Source organism: Diabrotica virgifera, chromosome 4 (assembly GCF_917563875.1).
Source record: "Diabrotica virgifera virgifera chromosome 4, PGI_DIABVI_V3a".
In the NCBI taxonomy this organism is placed as follows: domain Eukaryota; kingdom Metazoa; phylum Arthropoda; class Insecta; order Coleoptera; family Chrysomelidae; genus Diabrotica; species Diabrotica virgifera.
The window spans coordinates 264751191-264766908 of record NC_065446.1 but is presented as its reverse complement, the minus strand read 5'-3'; the positions used below and the strand labels follow the sequence as shown (position 1 = coordinate 264766908).

General features: G+C 32.4%; 1 protein-coding gene across 3 annotated transcripts in view; it reads right to left on the bottom strand.

Annotated features, from left to right (window-relative positions):
- LOC114325191 (NADPH-dependent diflavin oxidoreductase 1) overlaps positions 1–14833 on the bottom strand; it is a 30350-nt gene extending 15517 nt beyond the window's left edge. Inside the window, exons 1-4 of one of the 3 annotated variants that reach the window (XM_028273199.2) lie at positions 14675–14833; positions 14339–14598; positions 12670–12921; positions 11217–11358 (exon numbers count right to left, since the gene is read on the bottom strand). In XM_028273199.2, coding sequence (XP_028129000.1) covers positions 11217–11358; positions 12670–12921; positions 14339–14403 — 459 coding nt within the window. In that variant the 5' untranslated portion in view covers positions 14404–14598; positions 14675–14833. Of the gene's footprint in view, positions 1–11216; positions 11359–12669; positions 12922–14338 lie in introns of all 3 variants that reach the window. The other 2 variants (XM_028273192.1, XM_028273187.2) reach the window with 2 other exon arrangements.
- Between the last annotated feature and the right edge of the window lie 885 nt (positions 14834–15718).

The window sequence follows — 15718 nt, the reverse complement described above, 5'->3', positions numbered from 1 at the left end:
TATAGTTCATATTTCTAATAATGTTTAAAAAGTAATGACAAAATAACTTTTCGTCTTACAATAATTTTAAATTCGTTATGTTTACCTGTACAAATGTGCTGCGCAGTAAAGAACGCAACCTGTATCAGCAGCCAGATGGCCGGTACGGTGTTCGAGGAAGCATAGGGAATAATATATTAAAGAACCAGTTGTCTTAAAATAAGTTTTTTTTCCGACGATGCTTTATGTTAGACTGAATAGAAAATAAGTCTTATTTGACGTTAGTAAAATGGAGAAATGTCAGTTTATTGGTCGAATAATTTTATTCATAGAATAAATGGTCTAAGAGCTATCAACGTTTTCGAGAAACTATTTTAAGGCAGCTGATTCTTTCATATATTGTTCCCTATGCTTCCTCGAACACGGTACCGGCCATCTGGCTGCTGATACAGGTTGCGTTCATTAGTGCGCAGCACACCTGTAACAGGTAAATACAAAATCAGGGTGATTGACTAATGTGATAAAGCTTAGTAGATCCGCTATAGTAATAGATAGCAATAAAAGTTAATAACAAAACTTGTAGCCAACTTTGAGCTTCACATTACAAAATTAGTTAGAATGTTACAGGGTGTTCGATATCATAGTGACCAAACTTATGTTTTTTTCAATGGAACACCCTATATTTTATTTTATATTCGAAATCCTGTTAACTTCTATATCACAAAAATATAAAGGTTTGTTATGTTATACAGGGTATTTACAAAGTTATGACCAATGTTTTACGAAAATCGTAATAAGTTCAGCTCCCTGTATAAATAAAAATAAGCACAACAGCAATGGTTTATTGGTGCCATATTTTTTGTTGATTGTCAAAATTTATAAAAATGGTTGATATTGCTAATTTTCTTTATATCGAATACAGGATGGGTCAAAACGCAAGTACATTATTTTCTCAGTAATTTTAAATAGAACACCTTAATTAATAGAAAAATGAAAATATCACGAAAACTAACAAATTTAGGCATAGGGAATATTATACAAAAATTAAAGTACGGCAATGATAATTTTCGGTGGTGATATAAAATACAGGGTCTTTCACTTAAAATTTCTGAGAAAAGAATGTACTTGCGTTTTGACTCACCCTGTATTCGATATAAGGAAAATTAGCAATATCAACCATTTTTATAAATTTTGACAATCAACCAAAAAATATAGCACCAATAAACCATTGCTGTTGTGATTATTTTTATTTATACTGGGAGCTGAACTTGTTACGATTTTCATATAGAATTGGTTATAACTTTGTAAAAGCCCTATATAACATAACAGACCTTTATATTTTTGTGACAGGAAAGTTAAGAGAATTTCGAATATAAAATAAAATATAGGGTATTCCATTTAAAAAAAACATACGTTTGGTCTGCCACTGTGTTATCGAACACCCTGTAACATTCTAACTAATTTCGTAACGTAATGCTGAAAGTTGACTACAATTTTTGTTATCAACTTTTATTGCTATCTATTACTATAGCGGATCTACTGAGCTTTATCACACTCATCAATCACCCTGTATATTGAATTTAAATTATTTTAGGACAAAACATTCTTTTGTCATTACTTTTTAAACCACAAAAATGTCTGGCAATTATAGTTCATATTTCTAATAATGTTTAAAAAGTAATGACAAAATAACTTTTCGTCTTACAATAATTTTAAATTCGTTATGTTTACCTGTACAAATGTGCTGCGCAGTAAAGAACGCAACCTGTATCAGCAGCCAGATGGCCGGTACGGTGTTCGAGGAAGCATAGGGAATAATATATTAAAGAACCAGTTGTCTTAAAATAAGTTTTTTTTCCGACGATGCTTTATGTTAGACTGAATAGAAAATAAGTCTTATTTGACGTTAGTAAAATGGAGAAATGTCAGTTTATTGGTCGAATAATTTTATTCATAGAATAAACTACTATTTATTTGTCGTTGGTGAAACCGGCCATTACTCATATAATCAAACAGAATGACAAGAGACAATTTTGATCTTCTTCTTGAAGAGCCGTCTCTCAATCGGAGGTTGGATATCATCATCACTATATTTACTCTATCTACTGCTGCTCTGAAAAGTTCTATAGAACTGCATTTAAACCAGTCCCTTAAATTCTCTAACCATGACACTTTCCTTCTTCCTATACTCTTTCCGCCTCTTATCTTTCCCTGTATTATCAGTCTTAGCATTTCATATCGCTGTCCCCTCATTACATGTCCCCAGATATTGTAACTTTCTTATTTTTATTGTGTTTATTATTTCGCATTCTTTGCCCATCTCTCGCAATACTTCTGTGTTGATTTTCTTCTGTGTCCATGCTATTCTAAGCATCCTTCTTTAACACCATATTTCAAATGTAGACTGAAGCTTATTTATGTTTTTTTGCTTCAGTGTCCAGCTTTCAAGTCCATATTGCAGTATCGAGAACACATAGCATCTCAAAGCTCTTACTCTCAGTTCTAATCTAAGGTCTTTGTTGCAGAGAATTGTTTTCTTTTTACAAACGCATTTCTTGCTATTTCTATCCTGGTCCTTATTTCTGTTGTTTGATCATTTTTCTCTGAAATCCAGGTTCCTAGCTATTTGTATTTATCAACCCTTTCTATCGGTACGTTTCCCAAATGTATGTTTGTTTTCTTAGTTATTATCATATATTTGGTCTTTTTGAAGTTATACTTCTTTAGGCACGAGGGTGAATTTTTACATTCCCTGGCGCATGCGCACACCGACAGTATGGTATTAGTCGCTCAAACGTTATACGAGATCTGATTGGGTGTTAAAATCATCTGTCAATAATTGTTCAATATGGAGATTACGGATAAAAACATTTTGTGTATATTAGTTTTTATTGTTGTGATGGCAGAGAAAAAAGCAAGTTTATATTTGTAGTGACTTTTTAAATAGTTTTTTAAAAGCGACAGGTACGTAATAATTGTAAATGTTTCAGTATCCTAATAAAAAATTACATAGCTACCTACCTATTTTGAAAATTTAAAATGAATTTACCAAAATAGTATGTAATGCTTTGATATACATAATTTGATTACCATCAACATTTCTACCGATATTCACCTAATATATTGTTATTCCACAAAAATCAAACTGATTTGATTAAATTCATATAAGTAATAAACAACTACTGTCAAAAAGTTTATGGTGTAAACGTTCAGTTGGTGTATATTCCCACATGACAGACAGGCGAAGTTGGCGCAATGGGAATGCACTTCGATTTTCGATCGGCGGGATCGACGGGATGCGGGTTCGATCCCCAATGCAAGTTACTATTTTTTTTATACATTTTATGATTGTCAGTATATTATTATATAATTTTTTCGCAAAATACGTATTTAGTTAAAATTTTTGGAACAATTATTGTTCAGAAATCATTTCTTTGTGGCATTTTTCAATGTGGTTGTGTGTGTGTTATTCTTTTAATTTTTGGTATTGTTTTAATAAACATTTTTGAAAAGTAGTAAGTATTAAAATTAGTTTAACAGTTAAATTAAATATAAATAAACTGTTTAAAGTATATTGATTTCGTAGAAATCATATAATAGAAGTATAACTTCTTACGTGCGTACAAAGTACACACATTCTTTTTTTATATTCATTTTTAGTCCATATTCTTCACAGAAAATGTTTGTTTTGTTTAGTAGTAATTGTAGTTGTTCAGCAAATCTTGCAATAATCATGGTATCATCTGCATATTATCTTATGTTGTTAATAGATCTTCTGTTAATTATTATTCCTTCACTTTGAGATAGTAATGCTTCTTCAAAAATGGCTTCATTATATACATTAAAGAGTAATGGAGACATAATACATCCCTGGTCCTTGCCTAATTCTTCTCCTGATTTCAATTTCTGGACTGGGTTCGTTATCTATTACAATTTATGCTCTTTGATTCCAGTAAAGGTTTGTTATTATTCGTAAGTCCCTTTTGTTTATGTTTTTTGTCTTAAGAATTTGGACTAATTTTTCATGTCATGCCCTACTTTGTCAAATGCTTTCTCAAAATCAACGTAACAAACATGCACATCCACAATCATATTCATGCATCTTTGAGCTAACACATTAAAAGCAAATAACGCCTCTCTTGTTCCTATTTTAATACATGAATACAAACAAATAAATGATTATTTCATATCAATGTAGAATAAACTAAAGGAATATTTATATATTTATTTATTTATACTGCACATTTACAGCAATGATGCCAATTATAAATACACAGTTGGTCAATACAAGGCAATAAGAACATACAATAATTTATACAATACAATAAAACAAATACACGTTAAAACAATAAATAAGGGTATCACAGTTTATGTAGCATAGTACTCTTTTTCATATTATATTGGTCAAGGTCTTCACTCAGGATAAAATCGTTCATTGACATTAAGCAGTTTGCCATGGGGGAGTTTGCATATTCTGGAGTTACAGTAGAACCCCGCAAATCCGAACTAATTGGGGGGGACAGCCTGTTCGGATTCCGAAAAGTTCGGATTATCCGAAAGTTAGCCTAAGAAGCTAAGGAAGATGATTTTTAAAAGATAATATGGTCTGCCACCGATCCCTTTATGAAACTTTATCCGCGCGTTTATGCCTCCAATATTCTAAAGCTGAAAAATATTTAGATCACTGAAATATTAAATCACTAACACCAGTAGTTTTGTTTCGTCACGGACATGGGAATTCGGCCATGTAAATGATTCATTTAATTTGTAATCTGGATATTGATTACACTATGTTTCTCATGTTTCTTATCTTTTTCAATGTTTTCGTTCATAGTATACCATGGGAAATGCGTATTATGCACATTCCTTTATTGATTGTGTTTAAGTTTTTATAAGTATGTACTATGTGTATTTATTTATTTTTTTATAAATAATAATTTATAATAATTTATATTATTTTTAATAAATTTCAAATGTCCAAATTCCTATTAATTTTACATTGTTAAATTTTCTGAAATTAGACATTAAACATAAATTAAACATCTGAAATTAGAGGTCAGACTGAGAGGAGCGGTGAAGATCGGCGACCAAATCTTTGTAGCAGAAATGGAAAACCTAACGGATAAGATGAGTGTACTAAAAAACAAAGGAAAACTGAAAAATCTACAGGGACAAAAGGTGTATATAGAATCAGATTTAACAAGAAAGGAAAGGGAAATACAAGCAAAAATTAGGAAAATGGCAAAAGAAGAAAAAGACAAAGGTAATACTACGAAGATAGGATATATGAAACTGGAGATTAATGGAAAGGAGTGGAAATGGGACCATAATAAAGAGAAACTTATACTAACTCACAGAAATATCGGGGAAGGGACTTCAAAAAACTAAAAGAAAATAATGAGACCGGACCCACAACAATGACAACCAAGGCAATGAATGGGAAAAGCGATAGGGAAAAAGATGATGCAAAGGTAAACAAGGATAAAAATAGGAAAAAGGGGAAAGCTAGATTGCAGAAAAAAGGAGAGATAAAAATGGGAACATGGAATGTGAGAAGCATCAATGGAAAAGAGGAAGAACTGGTAGAAGATATGATAAGACAAAAAATAGAAATACTAGGAATAACAGAAACGAAGATGAAAGGAAAAGGTCTTAAGAAAATACACAAAGGATATTGGTTACTTTGGGTAGGAGCGGATACAAAAGAGAGAGCAAAAGAAGGAGTCGGGATAATAATTGCACCGAATAGACTACAACACGTTATAGAAGAAACATATGTTAACCAGAGAATATTATCGGTGAAAATTAAACTGATGGACGAAGAAATATGGACAATAATAACAGCCTACGGAGTAAATGAAGATGCAAGAAAGGAAGAGAAAGATAAATTTTTCGAGGAGCTCCAAATGCAAATTGATAATGGGGAAGAAAACATAATTGTAATGGGAGATCTAAACGGTAGAGTCGGAAACAACAACAGCGGAATAGAGGAGTGCATGGGAAAAGAAGGAGAAGAAATGCTAAACAGAAATGGTGAAAGAATAATAGAAATATGTATGGAGAATAAACTAGTTATAACAAATACAAAATTTAAACATAAAGAAGTACACAAATACACGAGAGTACAAGACAGCAGAAACGAAAAATCAATCATAGATTACTTTTTGGTAAGCAGCAACAAATGGAAAAGAGTACAGGATACGAAAGTGAAAAGAGGCTCGGAGATTGGCAGTGACCACCATCTAGTAATAATGAGAATGAGAACAACAGAGGAAAAAGAAGAAAAGAGAAGAAAGGTAGTAAATGAAAAAATAAAAAGTTACAAATTAAAAGAGGAAATATATAAGAAGAAATTCCAAGAAAAATTAGATAATACTTTGAAAGGTAGGGCAAAAAATACAAATATAGAAAAAAAATGGGAATATCTAAAAACCAGCATAATCAAAGCAGCTGAGGAAACTTGCGGGAAAGCAAAAATAGCAAACACTAACATGAGGAGAACAGAATGGTGGACGGAAGAAATACGAGAGAAAATAAAGAACAAAAAAGACAAATGGAAAAGATACCTAAGCACAAAACACCCGGAAGATTACGAAGCATATAAAGAAAAAAGGAAAGAGGTTAAAATAGCGGTGAAAGCAGGAAAGGAAAGGTCATGGGAGATATTTGGACAAAAAATGACAAAAAATTATAGGGAAAACCAAAAACTCTTCTACGGCGCATTAAAACAACTCAGACAAAAGAAAGAGCACACGATGCCGAATATAAAAGACAAGAATGGAAACGTACTAACAGAAGAAAAACAAATAATGGAAAGATGGAGAGAACATTTCAAAGAGCTAACTCATGTAGACAAGGACAACATAGGGGAGATACAAGAAAGGAATGAAGAACAACAAGTGGAATCCATAACAAGAGAGGAATTAGAGAAAGCAATAGAAAGAGTAAAACTGGGCAAAGCACCAGGCAAGGATCATATCACCCCGGAAATGATAAAATTCATGGGGACAGAGGGAATGGATAGCATGAAAGAACTAATGAATGATATCATAAATAGAGCAGAATTACCAAAGGACTGGAAGAAAGACATTATATTACCAATACACAAAAAGGGAGACAAGAGAAACTGTAATAATTACCGAGGTATCACCATATCAAGTATCCCTGGGAAGGTATTAGCAAGAATACTAGAGACAAGAATAAAAACACAAATAGAAACAACTATGGAAGACACACAGTGTGGATTCAGGAAGGACAGAAGCACGCAAGACCTAATATTCACATTAAGACAAGTAAGTGAGAAGGTAATCAAGAAAAATAGAGAGATACATATGTGCTTCATTGACCTGGAAAAGGCGTTTGACAGAATCCGAAGAAAGGACGTTTGGAAGACACTAACAGAAAGGGGAGTCGACAGACACATAATAGAAGTAATAAAGGATATGTACAAAAATAATACAAATACAGTAAGAACCAATAACGAGGAATCCAGAGAATTTTCTACAAGTCAAGGCGTCAAACAGGGATGCGTGCTGAGTCCACTGCTATTCTCAGTGGTACTGGATGAAGCGATAAAGAAAGCCAAGAGAAGAATGAGAAAACTAACATTAGGATACTGGCAAATGAAACAGACTCAACTATCGGAGCTACTATTTGCAGACGACATGGTATTGATAGCAGAAAACAGAGAAGACTTACAGAACAATCTTGAAATCCTAGAAGAAGAACTATCAAACATAAATATGAAAATTAATACAGAGAAAACAAAAACAATGATAATTTCAAATACGAGGAAGACACACGCAATAGAATTAGACGGGAAACAACTAGAGCAAGTGGAATATTTTAAATACCTAGGAGTAATAATCGAATCAAATGGTAAACAAGACATGGAAATAAACGAGAGAATGGGACGAACAGGAAGCTTATTTAACACTATGAAAACAACATTTTTTGGGAAAAAAGGGATACCGGAAAAAGTAAAAACGGCAGTCGTTAAATCAGTAGTTAGACCAACAATCATGTATAGCAGCGAGACATGGACATTGACGGGGAGACAAAAATCCAGAGTCAATGCTATGGAAATGAGGTTCCTGAGGAAAATAGCAAACAGAAAAAGGACAGACAAAATACGAAACGAAACAATTAGACAAAACCTAAAACTAGAACCAATCAATGAAAAAATAGTAGAAGGACAACTTAGATGGTTCGGGCACGTGTGTAGAATGTCGAACGAGAGGCTAACAAAACGAGTGTTCGAAACGAGAGTGCAGGGGAAAAACAAAAGAGGGAGACCAAGAGTTATGTGGGTAGATGAAATCAGGAAAGAAGTCGAGAAGAAGGGATTGACATTGGAAAGTGCAAGAAACCTAGCGCAAGATCGGAAAGCATGGAGACTACAATGCCAAACTCAACTCCACCAGCCTTACACCTAAAGGTAGAAAGGCTTAGGACTAAGTAAGTAAGTAAGTAAATTTTCTGGTTCTCTGTACATATAATAAACATGAAATTGGAAACAGAATAAAATTGGCTACGAGAACTTATTATTCACTGTATAAAAATTTCCTAAACAAAAAAGAAATATCGAGGAAAACCAAAATGACAGTATATAAAACTGTATATATGCCAATTACAATATATGGGGCAGAAAACTGGGTACTTAATGACAGACAAAGAAAAAGATTACAAGCTACAGAAATGAGATACTTAAGAAAAGTGGTGGGAGCAAGAAGATTAGACAAAAGAAGAAACGAAGATATAAGACATGAATTACAGGTAAAATCGCTCAACGAAAAAGTTGAAGAAAAGAAGTTAAAATGGGCTGGACACATGATAAGAATGAGTGGTGAGAGACAAGTGAAAATGACATGGGAGGCCAAAGCAGTGGGTAAAAGCAGGAGGGGCAGACCAAGGAAAAGCTGGAACACTAGTGTAAACGAAATACTCAAGAAAAGAGGAACATCGTGGCAAGAAGCAAAAGTTTTAGCAGCAGATAGGAAGAAGTGGCGTAAATTTGCAGAGAGTATTATATAAAGGAGGAATCCTCGACACCTAATGGTAAAAGAGGCAACCGATTATGTATGTATGTTATAAATTTTTATTTTGAATTTTTAGAATTTTTTTCACTTTCCGTTGGTTCGGATTTGCCGAAAGTTCGGATTTGCGGGGTTCGGATTTGCGGGGTTCTACTGTATTTTAAATAAAGTGTGTCTACATCTAAGTCTTTGGTCTGGTACATTAAAATTTATAAATGAAAGAATCGTAAGAGAATCTATGATTTGATAAACTATATTAAATATGAAAATGATTTGGGCATTTCTACGTCTTTCGCTCAATAACACAGTGTCAAAAAGCATTCTCTGCAAGTTATACGAAACCTTAAAAGGATAAATCCCAAATTTCCTCACATATAAAGACCTCAAAAATTTCTTCTGAATCCTCTCTATCATATCACCATGTGATATGGTGGAGGGACTCCATATGGTACAACAATATTCGAGTTTTGACCTCACATATGCATTAAAAAGCTTAATTGTAGTGTCAAAATAAAATTCTTTACTGGATCTTAGGATAAAGCCTAACTGTCTATAGCAATCATTAGTTAGTTTGACAATGTGCTCATTAAAGGAGAAGTGCTAGTGAATAACACTCCTAGATCTCTGATTTTTGTTAACCTTTCAAGTTTTACTTCGTTAATAAAATAATCTGTTCTTATGATTTCTCGCTTTCTAGAAAAAGTCAATAGTTTACATTTTGACTCATTTAAGTTCAAATCATTATTTTTACAGAATGTGGATATACCTTGAATATCTTGTTGTAAATTAATACAGTCATGTTCGTTCTTTATTGTAAGAAATAATTTCAAATCGTCTGCAAATAGAAGAAACCTGGCAAATTTTATATAATCGGTGATGTCATTTATGAACATAACAAAAAGTAAAGGCCCAAGGATGGAACCTTGCGGTACACCTGACCTGGTTATACAACTGTCTGAGTAGCAGTTCCCAAATTTGACTACATTAGTACGGTTGGTAAGGTAAGATTCAAAAAATTTTATAAGCTTGTCAGAAACTGCATATGACCTCAGTTTTTTAATAGTACTGAAGGATTTACTCTATCAAAGGCTTTTGCTAAATCAGTAAAGATAACATCAACTTGAGAATTATTTATGGACGAAGCAATATGGTGACTGAAAATGCACAGATTTGTTTGAGTTGATTTTTTGTTTATGAAACCATGTTGTTCTTCCATTAAAGTTTTTGAAACATGAGTATACAGTCTATTGTACATAATTTTTTCCAAGATTTTTGAAAGAGAAGGCAATACTGTTATAGGACGATGATTTGATATTAAACTCGTATTTCCAGATTTGTGGATAGGAGTTATTCTACCTGCCTTAAGCGCATCCGGAAACGTGCTTGTCTCTAAACATTTATTAAATATGATTTGTAGGGGATGTAACAGAACTTCTCAATATGCCTTAAACAGGTAAGAAGGAATCCCATCCACACCTATAGCTGCACTACTTTTTAAAGACTTAATTGCATAATATTGATTTCTTCTAGAGTTATACAATCAACACATAATTGTTCAAGTCCATATTCCTTGTAGGAGTCTGTTATTATTAAATTAGTGTTAGAATGTATAGATTCAAAATAATGTGCAAACGCATTTGCTATATCACTTTCAGATTCGTAACATTCATCTTCATGTTTATATTTATATGCAAGTGTTGAATTTGATCTTTTCCCTTTTAGGTATTGCCAAAACTCTTTATGACTATTATTAATATTACCATCAATATTTTGAATATATTCTCTATAACATTTTTTAATAAGTTTTTTAACATCTTTCCTAACTTCATAAAACTTTTGTAAATATGTGTTATCTTTTTTTGTTTTCTTAAAAAATTTATTTTTTAATTTAATTTTTTTAATTAATTCTTTTGAATACCAAAAAGGATATTTCCTTGATTGGCTTACCTTCTTATGTGGAATACATTGATCTAGTATATGATAAAGAGTATTATAAAATTGATTGACACATATTTCTGGGTTATTTGAATTTGAATTGATACATTCTTGCCAATTAGTGTTGTATATCAGATAATGCAGTTGAATATAGTTACTTTTTTGAAATTATATGTTGGTGGTGGTGCAAAGTTTGTGTCATTTACAATAGTTTGATTTTATTGTTAAGATGAAAGTATCAGTCACAACAATAACAAAGAACTATACCTGGAAATGGTCAGATGATGTTAATCTCGAATTTTCTATCACTGTAGCAACAAAATCTGATGGTTTTCTTATGTAGGAATAAATAGAGTGTGGCCTACGTGATTCTTCTTTAATTGTACTAAAATGACTAACAACATTCCATCTACAAAAAAAAAAAGAACATACATACATAAAATTATTGTAACAAGCCAAAAAAAAAACATGTAAATCGAGCAAGCCTTAGATTATGAGTTCCTTCTATTGGACTGTTAGTAACACAAGGAATTCATAATAGGGACAACATTTAGATTAAAGGTCTGTGAAGACAGCTACAAATCTAACGAATTTTAGTGTTAGGCAGTATTGCCATGTTCTTAGAATAAATCGAGAAAGAGCATGTGCTATATTTATTAGTTAATTTATTAACATGGTAAACATAAACTAGGTAAAATAATGAGAAAAATCTTTAATGTCAAAAATTTTAACTAACAGCAATAAAACAGTATTCAGGTAGAGTCTGACAAACTAGAGTCATTAATATTCATCTGAGCGGGGTGCTATTGTCGTTGTTGTGAAATTCCATAAACAAGGGATCTACTTGTTTTATAAAATGATTCCTTGTTTATACAAAAAAAAACAGGCCACCTCGATATTTGGTAGTATTTATTGGACTTTAAAGAAATGAAGAAACAGGTCAATTTTTGATCTAAGGGGGACACATTTTTACGGTACATACATTTGTCATTTGTCAACCCCCTCCCTTCATCTTCCCCACCCCTTATTTTTAAATAGGGAATAGAATAGGTTATTCAATTCTCTATTCACTAATATAAACATTACCGTAATTATTTATACAGGGTGTCCAAGAAAAAATATTTTAATTAAATTAATTGACACAAAAAGAAGAATGAATGCAATTTATTTAACTCAAAATACATTCTACTACTGACAGAAAACAGAGAAAAATGTTTATTTGACAAATAAATATTGTTTTTCGCTTAAATTCAATATTCAACCTACCAAGAGGCAGATGGGTGGCAGCTTGGACATTGAAATTAATCGAAAAGCAATGTTTATTTATCAAAAAACATTTTTTTCTGTTTTGTGATAGCAGTAGAATGTATTTTGAATTAAATAAATTACATACATTCTTCTTTTTGTGTCAATTAATTTAATTAAAATATTTTTTTCTTGGACAACGTGTATAAATAATTATTGTAATGTTTATATTAGTGAATAGAGAATTGAATAACCTTTTAAATGGACTAGCACACTATCCCTATTCCCTATTATTTTATGGAATGATTTTGTTTTATGGAATGATCCCTTGTTTATTTAATTACACATTTTCATCAATATTACCCTGCTGAGATGAATATTAATGACTCTATTAGTTTGCTGTCACAACTATATGGAAAATAAAGTAATTTAGTAAATTTTATATGACAATATCAGAGTAAAATAATATACTAACCTAGGTTCAATCTTATACTGTTTTGATAAAGGTTCTATGCCCACAGGTAGCGGATGAAACCTTAAAATGCTACTCCAGAGATTTTCTATCCAAGGATCAGCTGCAGCATCATATCCTAAATCATGCTGGTCATCTCCTAGTCCTAAAGGTACGAGAGGATTGGCTCCCAATTGTAGTAACCTCTTATAAAGTCTCTTTGCTGTGAAATTGTATTTTGCATAACTTGAATCTCCTAAACCAAATACACCAAACCTAAAAACACATATTAGTTGGAATGGTTCTTCTTTTAGAGAAAAATCTAATAGTTTCACAAATAAATAATGATAAATCAAAAACGACTTTGGAAACGCTAATAAGATACCTTTGCATATCGTTGGTGGTACGGGAACCGTTGCATAGAGAAATACACAAACTGATAGTAAACATCTGGAAAGAAGAAAAAATTCCAAAAGAATGGGAAACATGGCAAATCATAAAGATATAAAAAAAGGGAAATCAACAAGAATGTCAAAATTACAGGGGCATAAGATTACCGAGTACATTATATAATGTGTTGTCAACCACAATACAAAGAAAATTGCAGGAAGCAAAGGACCATAAAATCAGTCAATATCAATATGGATTCAGGAAAGGAAAATCCACAATAGATGCAGTATACATACTAAAGCAAATAATGGACAAGGCGAATTTAAAATATACTTGGAAATACTTTTCGTAGATTTTAGACAAGCTTTTGATTCTATCAAAAATCAAAAGAAACCAATTATTGCAAATATTAAAAATGCTACAGGTACCGCTTAAATTAATAAAACTTATAAAAATGACAATGGCCATACCAGAGTGAGTATGAAAATACTCAAATAGGGGAAACAGAAGAGTTCGAAATAAACAAAGGGGTGAGGCAGGGTGATAGTTTATCCACATTATTCAGCCTGGCAATAGAATATATTACCAGAAAAATGAACAAAGGAACACATGCTGTCAAGTGACGGAACAAGAGAAAATGAAATAAAAGAGAAAACATTGGCAATAATTAGAGCATTACAAGCCAACAAAAAAATGAAAAAAAGCAAAATATTAACAAAAACAACTAAATTAAGGCTCTATGAAACATTAATTAGACCAACATTAATGTATGGAGCAAAAGTAATGACAATGACCAAGACAGATGAAGAAAATTTAAGAAGAACCGAGAGAAAAATAATTCAAGCAATATTAGGACCAAGAAAAACAGCAGAAGGTGAATACAGTAGAAGAAATAATGAAATAAATGAGGAATTAAAGGGGCAAGCTATAGTAAGGAGAATGCAGAGACAAAGATTGAGATGGCTTGGGCATGTATGGAGAGCAGGGAAAAAAGCGATAATAAACTCAGCAACAAAGTGGAATCCGGCCGGAAGGAGAAGAAGAGGAAGACCGAGGTCCAAATGGCTGGATGAGGTGAAGCGGGATCTAGAGGACATGGGAATCAGAAATGCAGTAGAAAGTGCAAGAGAGAGAAGGAGCTGGAACCGAATATGTAATGATGTTTAAAAACGAGAAGATGGAGGACTGATCCACCTCGAAAAAGGTGAATCTAGAGAGCCTGTAAAGGTGGCGCTACCCCCACAGAGATGTCTTAGCCACTATATAGGTATATAATAAAATACCTGAATTAGAAGATACATACTTGAGTCTACATAGAATGTCTGGAGGTAGGTTTTTTCTTAATAAAAATCTCCAAAATGACTTCATATTATCTGGTTCTTCACCTTGACCAGTAGTTGCACATACAAAGATAACACAAGTCTCCTGGATAAGATGAAGTACATCATAGTCATCTAAAGCCTTCACGGAGCCTTTAAAATAAAATCTCTTGGACTCTCTCCATATCCTTTCGGCTAAATCCTGAGCGTTTCCAGTTTGGGAACCATATAATACTGCTATTCTCTGATTTTCAAAAGACATCTGGTTAATATATTATGTAAGTCAAAGGCATTCACAGATATTCCCATTCATTACTCACCCTTTTCAAAAATTGGTTATATAATGCAATTAAATTTCTGTAAATTTCAAATCTTCACATATAATAAAAGTATTCCAATTTTATCTTTAGCAAATTTGGCATTGGACTTGGATCTTAAACTTAAACCTAACCTAATTTTTCAATGACAGTTCAGACATTTTGTTATAGGCAACCCAAATTACTATATGAAATCTGTGTTGCATATATGAAAGTAAACGTCAATAATTTTTCTGAGAATAAACTACAAGAATTATTATAATTAATTAAGATTACATATTTATTGACGTTTCAGTTCTAGTCTGGCCATTCTTCTCTTTATTCTTTAAAAATTACTTTTTTTATTTATTAGATTATGCATTTGGGTGGTTCTCCAAAATAAGCGGCATATTGTGTAACTCGCTTTTTTCTTAAGTCCTTTATATACTGTGTTTCAAATTGTGTTGCCAAAGTTAAGTTATACAATAGATGAATGTACGTCACTTAACATTAATTAAAAAAAAAGTATTTTTACAAGCATTCTATCATGCCCCGCGCACTCTAAAAATGTTATCGTATTTATTTTCCTTCCATTTTGTCAGAGGCGCTGATGTCGGCATTGTGATTGGTGGAACATGACTTTTGACAAATCCTGCGCTATCTGTGTTCAGTGTTCGTGTTCGTTCGTTCGTTGTTCGTTGTCGTTCAGGTTATTTTATATATATGGTCGGTTTATATAGGGCTTTTCATCGATTGTCATTTGTTTCGAGCTTCTGTCATATGTTGTATAATCTGTGTATAATATTAATATGCACGGATTATATGACATATGATAGAAGCTCGAAAGTCAGTGAATATGATGTCAGTGAAATTTGTAATTGATAAAGAGGTATTGAATGTTGTGTGTGTGTATGCTCCCCAAACAGGTCTGGGTGAGAATGAAAGAAGAGCTTTCTATGATCAATTAGGAGACGTACTGAGTGATATTCCAGCAGAGGAGAAAGTTATAATAGGAGGTGATTTCAATGCACATGTGGGCCAAACCAAGACAGGATATGAAACAATACA